The sequence below is a fragment of the Castanea sativa genome, chromosome 6 (assembly GCF_040712315.1).
Source record: "Castanea sativa cultivar Marrone di Chiusa Pesio chromosome 6, ASM4071231v1".
In the NCBI taxonomy this organism is placed as follows: domain Eukaryota; kingdom Viridiplantae; phylum Streptophyta; class Magnoliopsida; order Fagales; family Fagaceae; genus Castanea; species Castanea sativa.
The window spans coordinates 35,365,010-35,392,404 of NC_134018.1; the positions used below are offsets into that span (position 1 = coordinate 35,365,010).

Sequence of the window (27,395 nt, forward strand, 5' to 3'; positions counted from 1 at the left end):
AAAGTCTTGCCAATAGACATAGTTTTCGTTTGTATGAAATGTGTTTTTGCTAAATGTTTGTATGAAATGAGTTGCATGCTAGACTTTGTTAATATTTATAAGCAAAAGCAGGATTTTTTTTCTTCAAAATAACACCATTTTCAAAACAATTTTATTAGTTAGCAACATTTTCAAACTATTTAGCAAACTAACATCTCAAGTCTTATAGGTCGAGTTCTTAGTAGCAAATCGAGTTTGAGAGACTCGAGTTCCATGTGCTTTCCTTGTTCCTTCGTTCTTTATTTTCTTTCCCATTTTCCTTCTGCTTTTGGTCAAAGTGGTACCAAGACCCAGAATTCTTCCACAAAACAAACAAAAGATATTATTTCCCCATCTTCCTCTTCTTCTCCTACTCTCCTTTCTCAAATTTCCAAAGCCCCAAAAAACCCAAAAACAAAATCCAAAACAAAAACTAATCGAATCGGAAACCTAAACCCAAAAATCAAAAAATACATTCTGACAAAGAGGACAAGGAAGCAAGAGATCCCAGCGTAGATGAACCACCACGCCATTGGTTCCGATTAGCATTTGAGCCGCAATCATGGCATTGATCAGGTGCATCGCAGCTCTCTGTGTATTTACTCTGTTGTTGAAGTTGAAATGGATTTGTTGTTTGTTGTGGGTCTCTAGGTTTCCTGGGTCTTTGGGTTTGCTTGAAGTTAAAATGGGTTTGTTGTTCGTTGTGGGTCTCTGGGGTGATTTCATTTTTTCTGTTTGAATTTGTCTCTGTGGGTATGTCTTTGGGTTTGCTGAAGAATGCTGTGGATTAGGCAATTTGAGTCTTTAAGACTAGAATTCTACGTGGATAATTTTTCACCTCAACCTTGCCAGCACATGAAACTTGAGTCTCTCAAACTCGATTTGCTACTGCGAACTCGAGTCTCTTAGACTTGAGAGACTCGAGATGTTAGTTTGCTAAATAATTTGAAAATGTTGCTAACTAACAAAATTGTTTTCAAAATTATGTTATTTTGAAGAAAAAAAATTTTGGCAAAAGCATAGGGTACAATGACATCTTTGCCCGACTTTTGTGAATAGAACAGGGAGTATTTATTTGCATAAATATTTAAACTAAAGCTATTCGGCAGAAAAGAAAAACCCTAAGCGCATTTGTAGGACCTACCCACTTGTCTTGCTAAAAATGGAAAATTCTTAACATACAATTGATATTTGCATATCATTTAACCAAAAATGTTTTTGTATGACCTACTCACTTGTCCTACAACAAAAAATGGAAAATTCTTATCATTCTTAACTCATCTTCATGTCAAAGTTAAACATATAGTAACTTTGGCAGTTACAGGTTTTTTACACTGTAAATTTCAAAAAGATTTTACCGTTGAAATAAATACCACAATCAAATATTTATTGCTTTCTTTTCTCTAAAAAAAAATTGTTTTCCACCTTTGTTTACATCTAGGTAATAACATGTTTTTCTTTATCTCTCTTATTCCTTACAATTTCTTTAAAAATTTATTTATAATTTAATAGTTACAATGATACAAGACTTTTGGCCTCTCTTATTCATTACATAAGAAGAGTTTATATTTGGCATAATTCTGCAAGAGTTACATCCATTTTAGACTTTTGAGTTCTATGACATCTAAATCTAATGGTTAAAAAAACATTACTATCCATGTCATCAATTATCTTTTATTATTGATCATGTCAACTAACCTAATTAATTAAAACTTATATTCATTTTCTAAAAAAAAAAATTCTTAAATTAATTTTTGGATCGTGCTAACAAGTACCCTTAGGGCATTAGTTAACAATCCAGTTGAGCTAATTGGAATCCACAATATTACAACGTTATGATAAGTAACCTTTTTCCTCAATCTAAATTCGAAGTCTAAGGTTTTGGATGAAAACATATTAGGGGCCTACCCCACTTAGTCCTTAATCGATTTCTTAGGATGTAATAAATCTATATACCACATCCTTAGTTCCTTACATCAATTAATTTAAAACATTCAAGAATCAAAGATAAAAAATGACAAACATCTACATTTAATATTCTACATAAAAATTGAGAAAAATAAACATATCTTGTTTCCAAAATGTCCAAGGGGGAAGGTGATAATATCCTAAATTGGCAGTTGACTAGGAATGGTGTTTTGATGTACACTCTTTTTATAATTCTCTTTTGGATGCCCCTTGTATTTCTTTCCCTTGGAAGAGTATTTGGTGTGCAAAGGTACTTAAAAGGGTGTCTTTTTCTATTTCTTTTTTTGTGGACAACAATTAGGGGTGGGATTTTCACAATTGATAACCTTGTTAAGAGGAACTTGCCCATTGTTAATTGGTGTTGTTCGTGTCGTTGTGATGAGGAAACTGTAGATCACCTTCTACTTCATTGTAATTTTGCTCATGTGTTGTGGAGTGAAGTTTTTCTGATGTTTGGGGTTCAATAGGTGATGCTGAATACAGTTGCTTCTTTGCTTGTTGCATGGAGGAATTGACTAGGGAATTTTTCTTCAAATGTTTGGAATATGGAATTAGCTTGTCTTATGCAGCTTATTTTGCATAAACGAAATTCTCCTACGTTTGAAGACATTGAGAGACCTATAGATCTTTTGAAGTCTTTTCTAGCTAGGACTTTATTTGAGTTGTCTCATATTTGGAGTTTTATGAATTGTATTACTACCATGTCTAATTTCATAATTTCTGTTAGCTCTTCTATTTGATTTTTTTGTATTCATCTCAATTGCCATGAGTTTACTATCATAAACACATTGTACTTTTTTAATCGATAAAACTTCTATTACCTATAAAAATAAAAACTAAAAAACTAAAATAGCTCTAGTAAATGTTAAATAGTGTGAAGTTAGCTACTAATTAGATTTGTGAAGGAATCATTTATCCTCTAATGCGTTTTCCAATTTTTATGGTTGTAGGTATGTGAATGTTTAATTTGATTTAGGTTGGGTAGCTATGGCATCAAACCCAAAGGAAACCGGCACTTGGGGTTTCAACTTTTTTTTTTTTTAGAATGAAGACTTTGAATATCATTAAAAAAAAGGTCAGCCATGATAAGCTAATAATACAGAATAGAGGTGTGGAAGAACATCCTCCATCTACACCCTAAAACCTATGACATGTCTTGCATGTTTTGTTAGGTTATGAGCAACAGCATTGCCAAGTCTACGAGTGTGGGAAAAAGAAATACAATTGACATCTGTAATGACTTTGGCCAAAGCAAGAATGTGGCCAAATGAGATAGAGGCTCGTCATTGTTATTGAGAGCTTTTATTACCAATTCAAAGTCACCTTCCAAGATGAAGTTGGAGAAGTTGAGTTCTTGAGCAAATGAAATGGCCCTTGCTACTGCTAATGCTTCCACAAGATTAGTAGAAAATGGCAGTTGAATTTGTTCCGAGAGGGATGCAAGCACCTGTCCAAGATTGTTGCGAATAATCGCACCCAAACCAGCTTTATTTATATCTTTGAAAGTTGCCGCATCAAATTCAATCTTGAGTGAATTTTCAGGTGGAGGGATCCGTGAAACCCAACTTATGCTAGACACTGAATCTGGGATTGTTGAACCATGTTTGCATAATGGAATTTTGAAAGAGATTGCTGAGAGTTTGGGATTACCTATGCTACGGGATAATCTTTTATTACTCACTCTAATTTGATTCTTGTAGAACCAAACAATCCACATTATGACTACCATCAACTCCAAATTTTTCTTCTCACCGTTGGCATAGAGTAGTAGCACCTTAGTGTCATGGAATGAGCGGTTTTTACGGAAAGAAAATTCCTGAATAGAGTCCAGATTGGTGAAAGAGTCAGGCATTCCCAAATTACATGGAGAACCGTTTCAGCTACCTACTGGTAGTGGTTGCAGGTTTCATCTTGGAGGATTTGTCTCTTTTTTAGGTTCTTCTTCATTGGAACAGAATCTCTACATGATCTCCATGTGAAATTCTTGACTTTATTTGGGACCCGAAGACCCCAAACTAATTTCCAAATCCCACTGTCTTGCATAGAGTGTCCTGAAGCCTGAGTGTTCAAGTTTTCCTTTGCTAGGAAATTGTAACTAGACTTGACTGTATACTCACCCGATGCTGTGAATGGCCATACAAGCTTGTCTTCAATCGAGGTAGTACACAAGGGAATGCTCTTTATCAAACTTACCTCCTCGGGGTTGAACAGATCATGTAGCAAACTGTCATCCCAGCTCTTTGAAACCGGGTCTATGAGTTCAAAAGCCTTTGTATCTTCAAAACTTGTAACCATTGGTGATAAGATCTGTGGATGGTCTAAAGGTGGCAGCCAAGCATCAAGCCACACACTAATGGATTTCCCACAACCCACTCTCCATTTAGCTCCTTTCAAAAGGACATCTTGACCTTTTAAAATACTACGCCAAGCATATGAGGCTGAAGTAGAATTAGTAGCTTCCATAATTGAGCAATCAGGGAAGAATTTTGATTTGAACACCAGGTAGAAGAGTGAATTCTTATGGTGCAAGAGCCTCCATGCTTACTTTGCAAGTAGTGCATCGTTAAAAAGGGCTAAGTCCTTGAAGCCCATACCACCATCAAATTTTGGGCGACATAAAGTATCCCATTTAACCGAATGAATCTTCCTCTTATCTCCTTTTTGTCCCCACAAAAACTTCCTCGTGAGACTTTCAATTTCTTAACAAAATCCCAAAGGAATTTTGAAACAACTCATCATGTAGGTTGGCATAGTTTGAACTACTACCTTGATTAAAACTTCTCCTCTTACTTGTGACAAGAGCTTCTATTTCCAACCATGAATTTTCCTCCATACCCTTTCTTTAATGTAGTTGAAGTTGGCTTTCTTGTGTCTTCGTACTAGTGATGGCAAACCGAGGTACTTCTCATACTGCTTTATTTCGGGAACTCCTAAGGCAAGCTTGATGTGACCCCTCATTTCCTCAGAAGTGGATTTGCTGAAAAAGATGGTGGTTTTGCTTTTATTGATTTGCTGACCTGAGCATCTTCCATAGGTATCTAGTATATCTAGAATCCTTTAGCATTCTTGATTTTTTGACCTACAAAACAACATGCTATCATCTATAAAAAGAAGGCGAGTCAACCGAGGACTATTTCTACATAAGGAATAGCCACTAATATCACCTTGAGCTGCTGCCTTGCTGATTAGGCCATGCAATCCTTCTGTGCACAATAGGAACAAGAATGGTGAGATAGGATCACCCTGTTTGATGCCTCTAGATGGGTGGATTAAGCCTTTTGGTTCTCCATTGACAAGAATGGAATAGGAAATGGTGGTTACACAAAGCATGAGTTTGATCCATTGGTCATTGAACCCCATTTTTCTTATCACTACTTCAAGATAAGGCCATTCCACTCTATCATAGGCCTTACTCATGTCAAGCTTGTGCCTTACTCATCAAGCTTGATTGCCATGAATCCATCTTTCCCTGTATGTTTCTGCATGCTGTTTAGAGATTTAAAAGCTACCAAAATATTATCAAATATGAGACGGCTTTTTGTGAAAGCACTTTCGTGTTCAGTGATAATTTATGGTAAAATTCTCTTAAGCCTATTAGCTAAAACTTTCGAAAAAAATCTTGTATAATACATTACAAAGACTAATAAGCCTAAATTCAGAAGCATGCTTCCCGTTTTTTTTTTTCTTTGGAATGAAAGTAATAAAAGTATGGTTAAGATGCTCAGGTAATGAAGCTGAATTCAGAAAAGTAAGGACAGATTGTGAGACATCCTCACCAATTAAATTTCAATAGTGTTGATAGAATAAAGGAGGCATACCATCCGACCTGGTGCTTTAAGGGGGGCCATTTGCTTTATAGCTTGTTGAACTTCCCAATTCTGAAACTCCAAGGAGAGTTGATCATTCATTTCATCAATTATCACCCTGTTAATTAGGGGTGTCCAACAAAACCGCAGACCCAACCCACCCGGCTAAACCGACCAGATCCAAACCGACCGCCGTTCGACCCAACGACTTGGTGGTCGGCAGCGAGTCCCTGCCATCTCAAATTAAATCCCGCGGGTCGAGTGGTGGGTCTTCCCTTCCAAAATCTGATCCACCCGACCCAACCATGATATATAACCCAACACTTAGTTCACCGTTAGTTCTCTGAGTTCACTCGGTCTCTCTCAGTCTTTCACTCTCTCAATCTCTCAACGGCCAACTCACTCCACCAATCTTTAGAACTTTAGATCTTCAAAACCATCGAACTTTAGATCAGAACATTAGATCTTCAAACCTCTACCGATCTGCGATTCTCCACGATCTGTGATTCTCCTCCATTGCACCATCACCAATCTGAAATAATCTCTCTCGGGTTTGATTTTCAATCATTTTGTCTCTTTATTTCTTTGATTTAGTCTCTTGCATGTTCAGATCTGCTATCAATTCTCTTATCTTTGTTGGTGCTCTTCTGATTTGTGGGCTACTAGTATTTGGGTTTGTTGATTTGTTCTTCCATGACTTATTTCAGATCGGCGATCTGGTGTTTGTGTTCTTCGGATTTGTGGGCTATTCAGTCCTCTTATCGCTGTTTCAGATTTGTGGAATTTGTTTCAAGTTTGTTCTTTGATTTTTGTCTTTCGGTCGGAGTTGGATCTGATTGCTGTCCACCCGAGCCCAATCCGACTCGACTCGTGATTTTTCACGGTTGGCGGGGGGTCCGCCGTCCAACCACCCGACAAGATCGGGTCAGTTCCAGGTTAAGCCCAAACCCGAACCAACCCGACCTATGGACACCCCTACTATTAATGAGGCAAATTTGCCAAGGTGAACAACTCTTGGAAATAAGTTGTTAAGGTCTCCGCTACATCTTCATTGATTGAACTCCAATTTCCAGAAGCATTCTTGATTTTTAGGATTGAATTTTTTCTCATCCTTTGTGTGTCTCGGCAATGAAAATTTTTTGAATTTTTATCACCATTTTCTTCCCATAGAACTTTTGATCTTTGGAACCACATTCTATTCTCCTTATCCATTAGATCAATTATCTCCTTTTTGAGCTCCCTAACCCGGAAGTTTATTCCCAATCTCATGGCTTCCTTTTCGGCTTCAACCAACATTTTCCTTTTCTTCTCTAATTCCCTTCGTACACCAAAATGGGTTTGGTTCCATGCATGTAATTCCTTCCCACATTTTTTTTTATTTTTCTAACCACTTTGATAGTAGGTCGGTCACTTCATGGGATGCCCAAACAGCTTTAACAACATCTATGCAGCCTTTGTCGGATAGCCACATTTCTTCAAATCTAAAAGGTTTTGTCACATGTGGTAATTCGAGACCGTCAAGAATGATCCATAATGGGCTGTGATCCAAATTATGTGAAGAGAGGTGATGAATTTTTGTTCTAGCAAACTTCAAGAACCATTCATTATTAGCCAAACCACGATCAAGTCTTTCCCAAATGGAATGACCATCAGCAAAGTGCTTCTGCCAAGTGAATTGTGAGCCAACAAAGCCCAAATCAATTAACCTGCACTCATCAATAACATCTCTGAATAACTGCATTTGACTGTAACTTCTGCTAATCCCCCCTAATTTTTCAGAGCTATCAACTATTTTATTGAAGTCTCTAGCATAGAGCCAAGGTAAATGAAACCTGTCGTTAAGTTGTTGAAGCATATCCCATGATTCAAAACATTTGTGTGTCACTGGCTTGCCATAAAATCCTATGAATCTCCATGCATCCTTTGTACCCTTGTTCACGATAGCATCAATGTGATTTTTTTTGAAGGATTCAACATTTACATCGATTGAATTTATTTAGTACATTGCCAAACCTCCACCTCTATTATTCCTGTCAATAAAAAATAGATTTTCAAAATTTAAATTGCGTTTGATTTCTTTTAGCCTTACTTCATCTGCCCAAGTTTTTCGGCTAAAAACACAACGGGGGGATCTTTTGCCCGAATCAATATTTCAAGCTCCTTCTATGTACGTAGGTTCCCAAGCTCACGACAGTTCCACATAATAATACTCATTGGCCTTGGTGGGGCTATCTCCTAGCCTCCACCATTGTAATTTTTTAACTTTCCGCCATTGAAAGTTACAATTTTTTGCTAGGTAACTCAAGCTAGTCTGTGTCTCCGTCATCTCTGTTTCGTTTTTTTTTTTTTTTTTTTTGTTATCTTCGTATTAGGGCTAGCATCTAGTGCATGTGGCCCACGCTCAAGCCTTTTCCACTTTCTCGGTACGTGAGGATCACTGGAAGATGAGACTTGATTAGCATTAATGGTTCCTAAATATTCTCCCTTTAATTCTGTGTGACTTGGTGGAACTGATTGCGTAATGCCTCCAATTATCTCTCCATTCAACTCTATGTGGGTAGGTGTAATCAAATTTGGAGTGATTGCATCAGATACATTGCCTCTAATTTCAACGTTGAGGATATCCAAATCAATATTATTTAATTGCATGTCATAATCCGTGGGATAGTTATGGGTAGTTGGCAATTTTGGGATGGAATTGATCTCCTTATTTAATGCATTTACTCCAGGTAGCGTGAGGCTGAAAAATTATTGTGTACTCCTAGAGTACTATAAATATGTACTCCCTACTCTCACATGAATAGTGATTCTCACTAATTAAATTTATGGTGGGACTCATCATTCATGTGAGAAGAAAGAGTACATATTTATGGTACTTTGAGAGTACCTAATAATTTTCCCGTGGGGCTTGGTAACTCCTCTCTCGAATTAGGACAGCCTGGATTAGACACATGTTCACTGTCAATGCTCACCTTACCACCGTGAGTGGTAGCTGAATTGTCATCGGAGCTTGGTTGATGATGTTTTCTAGATTTGGGAGTAGCTACTGGTTCCTTGGGGTGAGGGTGTGGGTGACCAAAGCCATCGCCCACTCTTGAGACAGTGGTGACAGTAGTTTTCCCTCGATTGAAAGGGAGTGCTCTAAGCCAGTTTCCATAGCCCTGTTGGTCCAAACTGAGACTTCCTTTGCTACTAAGCTAGACATCACATTCTCCATCGACATGAGAGACCATACCACACCAGTAGCAGAAATTCAAGAGTTTTTCCTATTTGAAAGAGACCCAAATTTCGGTATCATTATTGAGAGCTACTTTCCAACCTCTGCAGAGTGGTTTTGAAACATCCACTTCGACTTTAACTCGTAGGAAAGTTCCCCCCACCATTTCCTTATCGTGTTCTACTTGTGATACAGAACCTATTGTTTCACCAATTTCAATAGTTGTTTCTAAATCGAGCATGGTCAAAGGGAGTCCATGCATTTGGACCCAAAACTTTGTAGTAGTAAACCTCAGATTTCTCGTTGGGATAGTGAAATCATATCGTTGAAAGAGAACTAAGTGTTTGTCAAAGAGCCATGGCTCCGTCGCTAAAATTCTTTCAGCATCGTTCTCAAAATCAAATACAAATAAGAGTATGTGATCATCAGCTTCTCGAATCTTAAAGTCATTCCGTGACCTTCGGGGCATGCAAGAAGCCAAGGCCAGGGCATGCAGCAGCCAAGGCCAAGGCAACCCCCATGGACATGCTACCATGGCCAGGTCATGCAAACCAAGGCCAAGGCATGCTCGTCGGTTGGCAGTGCAGCCCTCAGGGCTTGAGCAGTGACAGTGAGCTGAACCTAGAGTTGAATCATTGGCTTTGGCCCTTGAGAATTATAGATTAAACCAGCACCTAAATATTCAAGGACTGATTTAACTCTTCCCATGTACTTAATTTCAGCATCTGCTGGTGTTGCAATCATGGAAGATTGATTTGTTGCTATTTCAAAATTTTGTCCATTCAAGCTTTAGTTTATTGGGTCAATGCGTGAAGTCAAATTGTTATTGAAGCAAGTGGCCTATGGTCCAGTTATAACCATTCTAGGGTTAAGACAGTTAATTATTTGAATTTTTATATTATAAGTTATGGCCAGTTTTGTATTATTCAGGGTTAGAATTGCAGTTTTTGTTACTGCTATCAATTAAAGATATTTTTGTTAGTTTAGTTGAGTCTAGAATTGTCTTTAGAGATTCCAAGTAACTTCGATTAATTTTCTTTGATTCCAAGTTATTCCTTTGTTGGGTTCATCCTATTCAGATGACCTTAAATTTACCTTCCCTTAGAAAACATCTAGTTAATCCTATTCAGATGAGCAAGTTTCAAGGTCCAATAATAATAATAATAATAATAATAATAATAATTTCTTCTTTATTTCCTTCTTTTCAGATTGGCCGCAAATATATATATATATATATATATATATATATATATATATATATATATATATAAAGGGGTTAATTCAAGATCACCCAGTCTTTGAATGAAAGCATAACGAATATAAAATCCTGGTTATGGTTTGAAATGCAAACTGTTAGGATCTTACGTGAATCCCCTGTTTGAGCAATGAGCACAAGCTTCTGTACGATATATTAAAGTACTTGATCCATAGCAATGGACTTTCCATGATCAGCAATAATAACATACAAATACGCCGATTAATGAAAAAAAGATACTAGAACAAAAATAAATAATTGTTCCACTGAAGGTGTAAGCCCTTCATTTGTTTTTATGTTCCAACAACACACTTTTTGATCTTTAATTTCAAATGAGCGTACGATAAAGATTTTGATTGATGAAGATACAGAGAAAAAGAAATAAAATATAATAAAATAAATTAGCTATTACAACTATACATTGATGTCCTCATATTGCCATGATTTCCCACCCCTTCCAACCCCCATTAGAGCATCAGGTTAAGATGCCTGATATCTAGGGAGAGGTGACAGCAAATTCACATGAGCCAATTTTGGAGCAGAAGTTGCTGCATCAGCACCGCTATAATGCTGCCCATTGATATATTGATAATATTGACAACATCGTTGTTGAGCTGCAAAACAGAACCAGACACCTTATGAGACAGATTCATTACAGCTAGTCAGGTAAGAGGGAGAGGAACAGATGGGCTGCACTATAGAGAGACAATATGCATCCTCTCGCCAAAAATAAAACAAAATCAACTATATAATGGATTCTCAAATAATTCCACAATCTAATTTTACCAGTGCAAAAAAAAATTAAAAAAGTTCTGTTTGGCGCACATGACTGGGATTAGGATAGGACTAAATAGTAATAGTCCCATGTTAGGGCGTTTCTGCCTTTGGATGTATGAATCTGAAGATATAAATCCCGTATTTGGACATTTTAGCCTCTGGTCACATGAATCCAAAGCAACCAATATAGTTCAATGACTGTAGGGTTATTGAATCCAGGGAGGGGATCGGGACTAAATATTCAGGGCATTTAAGTTGCAAAACAAAAAACTAGAGATCCAATCTCAGCCATCGAGTCCATGAGACTAAACTGATCTGTGTCATCTCATTCTCTGCCAGCCACCACTCTTTCTTAAACTCATTTCTAGTTCTCAATCAAAACTCTCCAGTGAAGAACCCTGACTATTCATCTCTCCCACTGGAGCTGATCTCTGCTGTTGAGTCCAGGAGATTAAGACCATGAGCTCAAGCATGTGGAGGAGAACTTGAACTTGATCTGGATCATGATCTGACTCGACCCAAAAGTGAGTAGCAAAGGTGTCTAGCGGGAGACCCATCTCAGTGCAATGACAATAGTTAACTGGAGCCGTACAGCTTCCCAGCCAGTGGCCATCAATCAATGCTCATCAGAATTTGTGTAGTACAGGGTGGTGGCCACATGTGGAAAGGTGGGAGGGGTGGTGGCTGTGGAGCATGGCGATGCATGCAGTGGTTTTTGAGCAGACTTTTTTTTTTTGATAAGTAACGAAAAGTTTATTAGAGAAAAACAAACCCAGTACACAGCAGCGTACTAAGAGAGAAGTAATCAATTCAAAATACAATGATCAAATAAGTGTAAGAGAGAAAAACAAGGGGGAGAGCAGCACTCCAATCCAACAAAGTATGGAGGAAGAAAACTCTAATTTTTAGGATATTCCGTTCACATTCCTCAAAACTTACGGAATTCCAATCTTGCCAAAGATACCACATAATGCAGTGTGGCAGAGCCTTCCAAAAAGCAATATTTCTATGCTTGCCAAAAGAGAGAGAAAATAAGTCAGCAAACTTGAGTGTGCTTTTAATGAGAGTGAGCTTCCCTCCCTTGGATAAATAAAGGCATTTCCAACCCGCTAATCTACTTTCCAACTTCTCAAGAATTAGGGTTCCAAATCGTCCTTTCCTTTGATTTAGCACCCAAGAGAAGACCCAAATATTTCTGTGGAAGAAGCATAGACTATCTACATCCCAACACAGTCACTAAATCCCCCATGCTGCTCACTTTCCCCACAGGTACTAACTCAAATTTCCCCAAATTAATCTTCAGGCCTGAAACTGACTCATATTGCAAGAGAATACCCCTCAATTTTTCTACCTAACACAAGTCGGCATCACAATAAATTAAGGTATCATCCGCAAATAAAAGATGAGACACCATTAAAGGCCTATCAGCTGTTATAGTTAATAAGAAGCCCTTTATTTACTGCTACAACCAACAAATGACTCAATGCCTCCGTCACAATGACAAGTAACATTGGAGAAAAGAGTCACCTTGACAAAGACCACTAGAACTCAAAAAAAAAAAAAATCATTGAGGCAGCCATTTATTAGAATGGAAAAACATACCATACAAATACAAAACCAAATCCACTTCCTCCATCTTTTTTAAAACCCACACCTTTGAAGCATGTACATTAGAAAATCCCAAGCTATGTGATCAAAAGCTTTTTCCACATCCAACTTATTTAAAACTCCTGGAATCCCTACTTTCAATCTACTATCTAAACATTCATTTGCAATTAATACTGAATCCAGAATCTGCAAACTATAAAGGCATTTTGAAACTATGAAATAATACCATGCATCACGTTTCTAAGCCAGTTAGCCAAGACCTTATAAATGACTTCAAAAATTCCACCCACTAAACTAATAACGACGAAAATCCCTTACCTCAGTAGCATCCACTTTTTTTGGAATAAGAGCAAGGAAAGAAGCATTAAGACTCTTCTCAAAAATTACCACCGTATAAGTGCATGTGGAGTGTGGGAGAAGCAAGGGCCAGAGTTCAAGTCTCCAAGAGAGAGTTTAACACACATATACACTTAGATTAAGTTAGAGTAGAATCTTTATCTTGTATAAAAATAAATAAATAAAAACACTCTTCTTGAAAATTGCTTGGTCAAGGAAATTCTGAAACAGCTCCATAATTTACGGCTTTAGAATATGCCAACAGGACTGAAAGAAGGCCATAGAGAAACCATCAGGACCTAGAGCCTTATCACCATTAAATCCTTGAATCACTCCAAGCACCTCATCCTCATTAAAAGGTCTATCCAACCAGGCTACATCCTCCTCAGATAATCTATAGAATTCTAAGTCATTCAACACTGGAAGAATGTTGTATTTCTATCACCCTCTTTAAGATAGAGAATTTGAGATTTTTCCTCCAATAGATTTCCTCCAAAAGAGTTGTCTTTTCCAACTCACTTGTGAGACATTCCTTTTCCAAATTCTCAACATCAGACAAGGGACGAGTTTCCTCCAGAGAGAGTCCAAATCACTAATAAGACTCAGCCATAACCTTTTTTTTCTTCTCTTACATATGACCAAATCAACCTTCAAAGCTCTCAGTTTATTAGCAATTCTATAACTGGGAGATCCCTAAAATTATAGGAGTCCCACCAAGAATGCACTTTCTCGACAAAAACCTCTGCCTGTAACCACATGTTCTCAAATCTGAATGGTCTTTTACGCCTCTAAAAATTCCCTCCTAACAGAATTGGAAAATGATCCGAGACCAGTTTAGCCATCCTATGCTGACGAACAAAATGGAACTTATTCTCCCAATCAGGCAACAAGAGGAATCTGTCAATCCTAGATCTCGATGCCTCAACACAAGAATTAGACCATGTGAAAGCATCCCCTTCCAAAGGAAGATCTAGTAAACCATGATCTGCTATGAAATCAGAAAACTTATGAATAGCAGGGGTAAAGGATTCGGCACCAAGGCGCTCTAATGGGAACCTCACTACATTAAAATCACCTCCCACACACCAAGGCACATTCCACCAAATTCTAATCCCAGCCAACTCCTCCCACAAAAGTTGTCAATTTCTATCAACATTAGGGCCATAGGCCCCAAAAAAAAGCCCTCTTAAAGTTGTCAGCAACATTCTTGAACCGACAAGAAACAGAGAAGCGACCTACTGCCTCCTCCATTTTTCCACTACTCTTCTATCCCACAACACCAAAATACCTCCAAAGGAACCAATCAACCCTAAGAAAACCCAATCAAAATGTTGGCAACCCCAAATACTACGTATCACCCCTCTTGTGATTAAATCCATTTTTGTTTCCTGCAAACAAACAATATCTTTCTTCCATGTCTTGATGATGTTCTTGACCTGAAGCTGCTTCTCATTACCACTCAGTCCCCTAACATTACATGAAATAATTCTAAGATTAATTGATGCACCACTAGGTCCCTATCCCTACTGACACTCTTTGTCTTGGTTGATCCATTCTCATGATTCCAAGAATTCACAAATTCTTCAACTCCCGCTTCCCTTTCATGCCCATCTTTGTGAATTTCTTCCGGGCACTTTCTTCAACCAGTTGCTATTTTTTCCTAGCCTCTAGAGATAGAAATAATCCAACCTATTCCTTAAGATTCTCCAAGGAAGTGCCCACCGATTTCTTAACAGCTTGATTTTTCTGGTAACCCAAAGCAACAACTGAGTACTGTCTTTTTTTGCCTCATCTTCAACATTCGTCACTGGAGATGTCATTGCTGCTGTTGGGCTTGCTGTTGCTAAAGGCGCTACAAACATGGGCTCCTCATCCCTTTCCCAGCATACAAGATCCACCTCTGAACCCACATCAGTAGATAAAGCATCCCAGGCTACATCGCACTCACAATCATCAGCCCAATTCAAAGGATGCCCCTCCTCCCTGAGCAAAAGCTCCTTTCCTTGCCTGCTTACGCTATCTAACTCATCATCTGAGCCCAAAAACTATGTGAGACTCTCTAGAGATCGATAAAGGGAAAGTGGAATCACCACTAGTCTTCCATCTCTCAATTCAAAAACCCAATCTCTAGAGTTGCCCCAAGACCACCTATCCAAGCCATCAAAAAAAAAAAAAACTGCCTAAATGAGGGCTGAAGCTCCTTGTTGGTTTGGGCAAGAGGAACGAGCTCAAGATTGTCAGACCAAGCTTCGAAAAGAGTAGTCCCTGAATCCGCAACAGCAACACAAAGAGATGAAGCTTCCTCACTCACCACTATCTGGGTCTCAACTCGAGATGGTAGTAACTCTCGACCGCAAAAAGATGAGAGACAGCCCCCATCACATCATCGTGCTAGTGGGACGATCTCCTTTAGCCCATCTAAGAAGTGGAGGAGAAGAAAGGATCATTGATTGGATTTGGGGAGATTGCAGAAGTGTTAACTGGTCTATATCAGTATGTCGTTGGTTTTGAGGGTATTAATAAAAAGAATAGATTCAATGAGGACGGGATGTAAACCATACACCAGCCAATAAGGTGATGCCACATCAGCCTTTTACTTAAGACTCATTGTAAAATCAATACATCCTAATACACCTAATAACATCTTTAAAAAAAAAAAAATTAAAAACCCTATTTCACGTTTTCAAACCATATGTGAAAAAGAGTCCCTTAAATCTCATCTCCCTCCTCAGCTCCTCTTTCTCCCGCCACAAACCTAGCCAAACCTCCACCACACCACATCAATTGATCAGAGTCGCTATTGAAACCTTGATAGTGAAATACGTGACTTCAAGGTTTATTTTGCAATATTTTGTTATTGGGTTTTATGAGGTGATTTGCTATGTTTGAATATCTTAACGGTATGGGTTTTGCACAGTAACATAGTATTTTGTTTTTTGTTCCATAGTTAACATAGAAACATAGAATCTTGTCTTTTATTGATAGTCGCCGAAATGATTGAGAAATCTTGAAATCCATTTTGGGAAGAAATCAAGAAAAATTAAAACTTGAGGGAACCTGCTGAAACGATGAGATTTCAGATTTTTTTTTTTTTTTTTTGAATAGGAAAGGATGAGATTTAGGTTTAAGTTTGTTCTGGAACTAAAGAAGTTGATGAAAGTGGGAGTTAATTGAGATGTTATTAGGTGTGGTAGGATATATTTCTCATTAAGTAAAAGGTTGACGTGGCAATCTATTATCAGATGTGTAAAACAAGGGTTTTACACCCCGTCTTTACCAAATTCAGACTCATTAATAAAATGTTTGATAGGTTGATTGATGGTGGCTGGTTGCTAATGATGGGTTTGGGCTTGTGGTTTTGTGTTTGATGTTGATATTGACTTGAGTTTGGTAGTATTGGTGTGTGGGAGGTGATTGGGCTTGATGGGTTGGGATTGTGGATTTGAAGTTGATGGCTGTGAAGAAGAGGAGGTTCCAGGTAGGGAAAGATTAGGCTTTTGTGCGATGGGCTTCGGGGTAAAGTGAGGTAGATGTGGGGAGTTAGGTTGTAGTTTTTGGTTGGAAAGGAGGATTGAGTTTTGTTGTTTAGTCTTAAAATGGGACCTACGAGGCTTCCATAAAAGTTTGGTTTGGGCCAAATAAAAGCAGATTGGCCCTCTTCATTAATGTTGGCTCATTGCACCTCCCATTGCCATTGAGGACCACGTGCTATTTTCACGTGGACATTTAAAACTACCCCAGCAGTGATACCATTCAAATCTACCTCATGATTGACAAGCAGAGGTTTTGCCCCAAAACTAGTACTTTTTTCCTTCCCGACTCCCCCATATCCCATGTATCTCACTTAACGACGCCGTTATCAAAAAATAAAAATAAATTGTAGGTGATATGCATGATGCATTAATTATTAATTAATTTAATAGTTCTCAATTTATAGATATATTTACACTGTTATAGCATTATGAGTTAGTATTTGGCAATGTGACGTGCAACAATTTTATTTGGTTAAATTTGTGAGACATTTTTATAATTTATTATGTCTTTGTTTCTATCTCAAAAATAGTTAGAATACTGTATTAATTAGAAATAGTTAGAATACACTATATAAATTATTCAAGCACATGGTCTACACTCACTCACTCTATCACTCACCCACTGTCCCCACAACACACACTGTTACCCCACTACCAACACTAATAATTTATAACACACTGCATCTTTGTTTTTTTTTTTTGATAGGTTCCTTTTTTGGGGCAACAATGCTTGACACTCAGGCAGATGTGCCCTCGGCCAAATGGCTTCAGGCACAACTTGCGTTCAAAAATTCGATGATTCACGGGATTCTGCACCTTTTCCACCACACTGTAGCCCATTTAGCCACATCCCCACGCCTGAGTTTGTCCTCTCTTAAAGTCTCTACTACATAACTCTTTTTAACTACTTTATTCTAGAACTCATTGTCTCCAAAACACAAAAGTCATAGAAATAGTCTGCCACACTTTACTATTGCCACATCTTACTTCTCACATCTCAGCTCAGCAAAACACACAAATACGCTCAACAGAAAATCATATCACAGTCATAGAAAATTAGGAATAGGCTTCGAAGAGAGAGAAATACTTGTGAGATAGAATCAAAGATCTCGTGAGGCGAGGACTGAGGAGTGGCTGGTGGCAGCACAATTGTGGTTTGTCGGCATCACAGATCCCCGTCTCCCTCCCTCTCTCTCTCTCTCTCTCTCTCTGACGTAGGACAAGGGGGAACAACAAAAATCTGACTTAGAACTGTTGGGGCAGATCTGGTAACAGATCTAGTTTGACTCTCGGACTCTTCTTTTTCTAGTCTATACAACTATATTGGTCTCCTCTTTTTTCTTGTTCTTTTTTTTTTGTCAATGGGCTGATCTGTGGGTATCAAATTTTTTTTTTTATTACTTTTTGTAAAGTTTTTATTAAATTTGTGGGCTGTTTGGGCTTATACATGGTTTTTTTGGTTTGATTTGTGATATTATTTGTGTTAAATTTTGGTTAAGGGCCAAGATTGGAGGGAGGGGGGCCAAGATTTTGGAGAGGAGAGGGGGGGTGCCCAACGTGGGTCTGTCCCTGACCTTGCCCCTGCCCCACCAGAACCCAGCAGAATCCACAACTCCAAGACTGGGACAAGAAGTTGCCTACATGATCAAAATAATTCAAAGTTCAAGATGACTAATGATCTATTTACCATGCCATAACCTAACAATTGTAATCCAATAAAACCCAAAAAATTTCGACTACAGACTGATCAGACTATATTCAAGTAATAGGTCTCAAAAGTTTTGCAGAATTATTGGGATATGAATTGCATACCCATTGAAATCCTTCCTTCTCTTGAAGTGCAGCACCTATTATGCTCTCACCAACATTAGCAACCTGGGAAGCTATTATGCATATAATTGCTTCAGGTGCACTTATCTGTTTCACCAGAAAAATACACAAAAAAGAAAATAAATTAAAATATCTCAAACTATTTATAAATTTAATTAATAAGTTGAGATATAATCTGTTTAATTCATATTACATAGTAATTTCAACAACAGTAATTAAAACTTAAAAGGGTGCCAAATACAAAGATCATACATTATCCATGTCCAGGACATGCCAAAATCAAATAATGAACCTATCCAATAAATTCCAACATTATCTTATCATGGATATCCAAAAGCTTAATGCATTTGCTGATTCTTATTTCTTAGCAGTCACATTTATAGAAGCAAGTTTTCAATGAATCAACCTTTCTTTCCATTTTTTTTATGCATATATTAGTAGGTGGAATATCAGCGAACTTATGAGGGGCAGAAATTTCTGTCGAAAGGACCACGACTGCAATCTTCTGATTTCTTTTTTTTGGGGGGGGGGGGGGGGACATAAAAATGAAAAGGAGTTTTTAATATAAATAAGAAACAGATCCAGAACTAATTTTGACCAAAAAAAAAAAGGAACAAGTATTCAATGATAGTGGGAAGACGGTGTAGAGTACCTCACCCATGACACAACCAACAAAGGAAAGAAGAATTGATGCTAAAAGTCCAGCAATGGTTCCCTCGACACTCACAGCCCCTTCAGTTCCCCTTGGGACTATCTTAAATGTCGTAACTAGATACCTGCTCAGAAGCACCGATTTAAACGATTAAAAAAAAATATTGAGATGTAAATATTAAAATACATGCAAGGGGCAAAACATCCCAAAAATAAATGTTGATTTTGGAAAATGCATGTCATGCTTTAAGCAAGGCCCCATATACTAAACACAAAATTACCAAAAACCAATTCAAACAATGTTGATTTGGTATTAAGTTCCACATTCACACTGCATGAAGCTACAAACTTCATGTGATATAAGCACACTAGTAGTCAATAAACCTCAAATCTTAGTTCATTAATACTATCTTGGAAAAAATTAGCATTAATAATCCAAAGGTGCCAACAGTAGATTATTATCATCATTATTATTGTTATTATCAATATAACTATCAGATGTCAACACATGACGCATGTGGATATCCAAAAAAAAACCTATTTAAAAATAAATAGAAATGCTATGTCCACAACATTTTCATAACACTTTTACAACAAACTCTAAGTAGCAAGTTGTTACGAGTTGTTATTGACGAGGAAAAAAAGTAATTTAAGTAGTAGGTTCAAATTAGAACTAATAACAACTAATCACCTATGATTTGTTGTGAAAATGTTGTGGATGTAGTACTTCTCAAAAATAAACGTAAAGTAAATAGATGTGGGAAGTTATTGAGAGAGAGAGAGAGAGAGGAGAAAACTAGGGTTATGCTAAATAGATCATGAACCCCTTATAATCATTAACCACGAACCCCTTATTTCTTTTTTTTATTAAGCCAATGTTTTAAGTATTCTTGAAATTTCTTTGATTGTTTTTCATCTTAGTTGTACATCTCTCATATTCTGCTAAATAGATAATGTTCTCTAGGGTTATCTAGGGTATGCAATAGAGGAAACTAAAAAAGAGAATCTCCCTCTCTAATAGAATTCATTATTATTATTCTTATTATTGACAGTAGATGTGATTAAGAAACAAGAATGCATTGAGGAAAATGCAATGAAATTGGTAGACTAAAGCTAGACATGTGAACATAAAGTACACTTTTAACATAATAGTTACCAAAATAGGCAAATATAATAGGGATTGATCACAAACAAACACACACAAAGGAGATACCTCATCAGCACAGAGCATATGTACACAAGATCCTCCAAAGTTAAAGGAAAAATTACAAATTACTTCCTATGGCTAAAACCTATAACAATTATATTCCCCGTTAGTTTCAGTGGTAAACATTTTTTTGGAAAATATTTTCTGCACTTTATGGTGTTAGATACATCAGAAAACAAAAGCCAGCAGAAAAGTAAGGTTTGGTCATCCAAAAAAAAAAAAAAAAAGAGCCTTTTGAACAGAAAGTGTCTTTTAAAAAACAGAAAATGTTTCCAGAAAAGGCTTGCGCTGAGACTCTTCCTTCGTGTCCCCACACTCTTCCTCCCTCAGGTTTAGTCCACATTATGCAAAATCTATTAATTTGTACAGAGTCCTGAAATTTTCATTTTTGTCCAAAGCTGAGGGGTTCAGGGTCAAATGTAGCGTTCAAAAATGTGGACTAAATTGCTAGAGGGGTTGACCATATATGGGGTAATTTGTCATTTATAATCAAATAATTATATACAAAAAGAGGAAATCAATAAAATCTATGATCGAATGCATGTCATTTGTTCCAATGGTGCATGACTACTCAAACAACAATTTCAAATACGTTGATTTTATCTTAAATAACATATGGCTCCACACAATTAAATGTACAATTATTCCTCTCTCTATATAGTCGCATTCCAATTCCCAAACAAAGACATCACTCAATGAATGAACCCCAAACGCAGATAAAACAAATGACTTCAAGTCATAAGTGAATGAGCTAACTTGCTTATATGGAAGTGAACTTCAGATTTGGGTATTCCTCTTTCTTCCATTCATGTTGCCCTCTATTAGACCAAAACAATTTCATCTGAAAAGATTCCTACTTTCTTTTTTTTGATAAGTAGAAAAAAATCCTACTTTCATAAGTATAAATTCACAATTACAGTTCAGAGTTGCGCTTCTAACATTATCATGGGATTATTATATCTTATTTGAAATGACAAACATACGAGGACTTTTTCTTTAATCATTTCCAATAGTGTGCCCAATGGTTCCTACTTCCTCATTTCTATACATTATTGATGATCATCTAAAGTTCTATACATCATTAATGATCATTTTACAGTCTCCTGATGCCAGTGAATACTGTCGGACTTGCTGCCAATAGAATGTGATACCGTAAGGGTTTGAGGTAAATCAAACTTATCCGATATGATGAATGAGGGATGACTAGATGTATATTTTTTACATTTTTTTTGTTTATATGGGATAAGTAAACACTCAGGTATTAAAAGGATAGATAAGCTCACTCCCAAAGCAAACCCAAAGGGAAAACAAATATCATCACCCATAGGAATTTAGCTAAGAATGCAAAACTGAATAGGCTCACCACTCAATGGGATACAAAATATCACCACCCAAAGAGATAGAGAAACCTAATTCATCACCCAAAGGAATCCACCCCAGGGGTAAGAGTTAATTTAGAAGAAATTCATCTCCTGAAAGCACAAAGGCGGATTTTCGGAAAACACTCTCTAATCTAATTTATTCATTTTAGCCAAATGACTTTATACAATGCTTAGAACAGCCCTCTAAGCATGGGAGAACAAAAATATCAACAAAAACATTACATTTTCAAGATCATATTCAGGTTTGACTAATAGAAACTAGAAACAAAATAAACAACTTGTCTGCTAAAGGCTTAATATTTCCTAGGAAACCCAAAATAAATGCTCTCTTGGAGAAAATGACTTATTATTATTCTTCAAATATCTTTTGAATTGTTAGGAAATTCGTTCAAAATAATGGCATTATTCATAGAGCTTGAAAATCAACTTGGTTGGGCTTATGAATCTAATTGGATTGGATTAAGGCTTCTTTGGACACTCCTCATGCCACCATGCTTGTGGCTTCTGCATAATCTGCCACTTCGCTCCAGTGTTAGAATGCATAGTGGTTCCTAAATTCATTGCAATCTCAAGAAAAAGTACAATTGCTTGGGATAGCAGTTTCTCTATCCTATACTACTATGAGCTCTGATTCTCTCTTCAATATCAAGTATTCTTAGGCAATCATATTAGGACATGTTTGATAGATTATAATAGGCACTATAATGTAATAGTCATTACTATGATTTAACTATCCTTTTGTTTTGTTATGTTTTTGTTATAGGGAATAGTCATTCCTTATGAATAGCTATTCTTTAAAATGAGGAATAATTATTCCTCTCTAAAAGGGTTGCAATAGCTATTTCTTGGTAAGAGTAGTAGTTTCTAAAATTAATATATTTCCAAATAAACAAACTTTCCATATACACACAACAATTTTAAAAATAAAAAATCATTAAAAAAATAACTCTATCTGTCAAATTTAAAAGAAATTATTTTCAAGAAAATATAATTGTATAAGTAAGATACAACACATAAAAAAACTTATGAATAGGTTTAGTTATTCTATTACAACACATTTTATTCCTAGTAATAAAGATTATCATTCCTGTCGTAATCGTCATTCAATGTACCAAACATGCCCTTAGCCTTGGGGCTACACATAGTAATAAGGGTGTCATAAAAACCAATAAGAACCAGAAATGTCATCATGTAGGACCCATGACCTCACCCTTCAGCCATTCTTATGGAAGCACCATTTCAGCTCTAGCCCACTGGCTTATCAAGGCTACTAATGCCTCAACTTTCTAACTTTCTATGACATAATTCATGTCCACTGAGGTTTGAGAAACATTTTAGATCATTGCTATCAATGCAAAAGCCTCAACTCTGCTTGTCCATTATAGCAAACTACACTGGTAAATGTAATAATGAAGGAAAGTTGGTGTAGAACAAATTAGGGAATTTGTCTTCATGTGATTGTGGTGGGTTTAGGTTTAAGAAGATTTTTGGATTTTAAATTTAAAGTTGTTGAAGAAACACAGGGTTGTATTAGGAATTAAAAGGCAGTTTGATGACTTATTTGATGACTATTTGGTAGTAGAAAGTATGTGAGGATTTAGGGCTTTGATAGGTAAAAGAAAGGGCTTGATTTAGGATTGCCCCTCTTTTTTGTTTTGCTGTTTGTTTCATCTTTTTCTTCTTGTTCATCATCATGAACAACTTGTACTATTCCGTTTTTACTCATTAATAATAGTTCTCTGATTACCTATCAAAAAAAAAAAAAAAAAGGATTGTAAGGAAGAAGAAAATGAGAGATTTTTTTGGTGTTCATGGGCTGTATCCTGAGTGAACAGTACGATAGAGAAAGAAAAGAAGGAGAGGAACAGAGAGAAGAGAAAGAGAGAAAACATCACACAAAGGTCAACACACCCCAATGCTCAAAACACTCAATAATTTTATTTTTTGGATAAGTAAAACACTCAATAATTTTATTAATCAACACTTCTCCTTTGATAAGCATAAATATATCTAAAGACTTCCTTATCCTAGCAGTATTAGGACTCTTGGTAGTAGTAATAGGGCTACTATAACTAGTAATCTAAAACCTAATAAAATACTAACTTGGACCCAAAGATAATAAACCTAAGATACTTAGAATTTTGAATTTTCTAGATAATTCTAGACTCAACTAAAGTTCAAGTTACCCATAATTCACAGGAATGGCAGAAATTACAGATTTGCCGCTGTCTATAAAATTGAACATAACTAATAAAATAAAAACCCAAATACAAAACTTTTTAACCCTAAAAAATTTTGGAAAGTGGTTGCATTTAGGAATTAAAGGGTGATTTGATGAGTTATTATATGTTGATTTGGTAGAGAAATATGTTTGATTTTAATGTTTTGATAGGTAAGCAAAAGCGCTTAATTTAGAGTTGTAAGGAAGAAGGAAAAAAGAGAGAGAATCTGTTCAGAGGTTGTGCAAACAGTACCAATGATAGAGTGAAGAAAAGGAAAACAAATTGGTGATTCTGCAGATAGCATTTCATATATCATACTTCACAATTTTGCTTCTGCCATTTGATTCTTTTTTCTTTTTCTTTTTTTTTGGCTGAATTGCCATTTGATTGATTGAAAATTAAATTTAAGAACTTAATGAAAGTATTCTTAGCATTGAGCAACAATACTGGCCCTAAATTGCATAGAGGAAAGATAAATAGGCTTTAGATTTCCACCATTACCTAACATTTCATTCATTAGTCAGTGAATTGGAAAGTTTAATAATAAAATTAAACTAAAGATGCATTATTACTTCGTACTTACGTTGTTTTACCGTATGCCTTCCCTATCTCACTTGAGACAGTATCACTCAACTTAGTACAAAAACTGGCAACAAAGCCAAGTTTCCAAAGCTGAGAAAAAGCAGGTCCCCCAACTTGAAAAATTGAAAGAAATGCACAGATGCAACCAGCAGCACTGGAACCAATAACACTGCCTGGTCCTCTTCTTCCCTTTCTCTTCTCAGCAACCCCCTGTGCCTCCTTTTGTGCCATTTTCACTTTCGTTACCGCTGTCCCCTACAACATATATAACACATAATTCCATTATAAGAAGAAGCAGCAATACATTAGGATAAAACTTACGCAATCATGTGTTTGGATTTTATGGTCGCTAGAGAATGAGCCTATTTACCAATCTAAGTCAACAATACTACTACACACACATCCAATTTCACAACATGCTCATAAATTAACTTTTTTTTTTTTTTTGGGTGTAGTTTTCACAAAATTTAGAGAAGAAAAAAAAACAAGAATTGAAATGGGGTTTGCTTACAATGATGAAGTAAGTGGCAACGAGAAGGAAAGCAGGGGGACCAAAAGCTCGCCATGTGAGAGTGCCCAAAAGGAAAGCAGAGGCAATCCCCGAGAGAGAGAGGCCAGAAAGCAGAATTGGTAAACCCAATACAAAGATCAACATGTTGCTCAGGATTGCCGACTCCCACGTGAGAGAAGACGATTGGATCAGCGCCTTTTTAACTGCCTCTGATACTGATGATGATAAAGCGCACTGAACCACCATCTTCTTGCTATTACTATTAGGGTTTCGGTGGTGGAGATTTAATAGGGTCCTTTTGCTTTTGTTTTTGCTTTCAGTGTGAGAATGAGAGAGAGAATGGCCGAATTGGAATTTGAATGGGAGAAGTGAAATGGGCTTGGTGTGAACAAGAAGACTTGGCCTTTGCATAATAAAACTACTAGTCATTGTCAATATCACCATTTTCTTTCCCAGGTGGACTTCTCACTACCTAGTACCATTCTTCAACAAACCATGCTATTCACAAAACCCAGTTAGATCAGAAAAATCATAAATCCCAGCACCGTCAAACCGGACCGCATCCACCACACAAATCAAACTAAAAATGAAGATAAAAGCCTAGAAACATCCGCACCCACCCCCACAAATCAAGCCGAAAATTAACACAAACCCAACAACCACCGCACTCACAGCGAAAATATCAACATAAACCCTCAAAAATCAACTTTCAGGAGCCCAATCCGCCACATCTACCGGCACCGCCAGATCGCGACAAAACTAGCACCACCACCACCCATGTTATAAGAGAGAGGAAGAGTCAGACGACGAGATAAGACTTAACAACATCAGCTACTTCAAACTTTTGTAACGAGAGTGGACAGTACAAATTCACTCTCACGGTCAATGGATTCTCCATCTTATTTAAATATTTGTACGTTCTTTCTTTCTTTCTTATTTTCTTTTTCTTTTCTTTTTTCTTTTTTTTTTTGTTAAGAGAAAAGGGGGTATGGTTTTATAACCTCGGGCAGGGAGCCAAGCTGGAATTTTAACCTTCCGTTTAGTGGGAAGGCCCTGTGTGAAAGTCATTGTGAGTACATTCCGCTGCTAAGGGTGCGTTTGTTTCAACAGTAAAGTAATTTTGGAAAATGTTTTTAGGAAAGAAAAATATTTTCGAGAAAGGAAAATATTTTTAGATGTTTTGTGGCATTTTAAAAAATACTTTGAAAAATATTTTCAGGTGTTTGATTGTGATCTTAAAAATATTATAAAAAATACATTTTTTTACTTGATGCTCACATTTTCTCCGCTTCCAAACAAATATATAACATCATTTCTCAGTAGAATCACAAAAGAAACAAAACCCAAAATAAAAATATCATAAAATCCGAGAGAGAAGCGGCGCGATCGCAAAGGAGGAGGCACGATCAAGATCACGAAGGCAGCGCGATCGCGAAGGCTGGGGTGCGACGGCGTGATCGCGAAGGCTGGGGTGCGTTGGCGCGATCGCGATGCTGGGGTGCGCTATCGCAATCGGTGCTGGGGTGCGACTGCGCAAGATCGCAGTGCCAGGGTGCAACGGCGCGATCTGGGTTATGACGCGATCTCGCGGTGGGTCATGGCGCGATCTCGCGCCGTTGGTGGGCTGGTCTTTGGTGCGACGATCGGGGGCGACCGGTGCTGGGGGTGAAGCTCGGACGGTGGGTGAAGCTCGGACTGGCTTGAGGCAAGGCGTGGAGCTTGACTGAAGTGACTAACAATGCGAGAAGCCGAGAGGTAAAATGAGGATTGAAACCAATTGAAGGTAAAATACAAATGGAAAATATTTTCCGGGTGGGAGGCAGTATTTTACGATCAAATGTTACTAATTTTCCGTTTGACCAAAATTTCAGGTGTTGCCAAACACCCGCAAATGCGTAAAATAATTTCCTAAAAACGTTTACCGTCGAAACAAACGCAGCCTAAGTGTACCCACCAATTGACTCATGCGGGTAGCAGGATTCGTACTTTAGTGTGTTGCACGAAGCGCCCGAACCTTACCCACTTAGCCAAACCTAGGTGTGGTGCACGAAGCGTCCGAGCCTTACCCACTTAACCTAGCCCCCGTTGGCTTACATTCTTTCTTTATTCATCCTTTATACTCTCTTTTTTTTAATCATTCTTTATTCATTTTCAATTTGTTTTTATAAATTCTTTCAAAAAAAAATTAGATAACCTTTCTAACCGTTTCTATCAATTTTCTATCTCATTTAAATATTATTTATGCATTATTTCTTTATTCTTTTTTTAATCTTTCTCTATACATTCCCAACTATATTTTCTAAATCTCTCAAAGGGTCAAAATATTAAAATTGTAGGTGGTCTTTTTTTTCAGTGGATCTCTTGAAGCACTTGAGATAACAATATAGTGAGTTCTTAGTTTTTATTTATTTATTATTATTCATTAATTTGTCATTAGCCCATTTTTAAAATTTTTCTAAAATGAGAGAGGGGTAAGACTAGGCGATGAAGAT

The 27,395-nt window shown here is 37.0% G+C and overlaps 1 protein-coding gene across 2 annotated transcripts; it reads right to left on the reverse strand.

Annotated features, from left to right (window-relative positions):
* Positions 1 to 10,490: 10,490 nt before the first annotated feature.
* LOC142640411 (protein VTE6, chloroplastic) lies at positions 10,491 to 25,808 on the reverse strand. 2 transcript variants are annotated; one of them, XR_012845192.1, is made up of 5 exons: positions 24,904 to 25,808; positions 24,394 to 24,647; positions 19,006 to 19,124; positions 18,331 to 18,435; positions 10,491 to 10,878 (listed from the first exon to the last, which is right to left on the reverse strand). XR_012845192.1 is itself a non-coding variant. In XM_075814486.1 (5 exons), the coding sequence occupies exons 1-5, from the start codon at positions 25,345 to 25,347 to the stop codon at positions 10,783 to 10,785; spliced, it is 1,023 nt and encodes a 340-aa protein (XP_075670601.1). In that variant the 5' UTR covers positions 25,348 to 25,808; the 3' UTR covers positions 10,491 to 10,782. The 2 variants fall into 2 exon arrangements, 1 of the variants encoding a protein (XP_075670601.1); XM_075814486.1 differs by having other exon boundaries at positions 19,001 to 19,124.
* Positions 25,809 to 27,395: the final 1,587 nt, after the last annotated feature.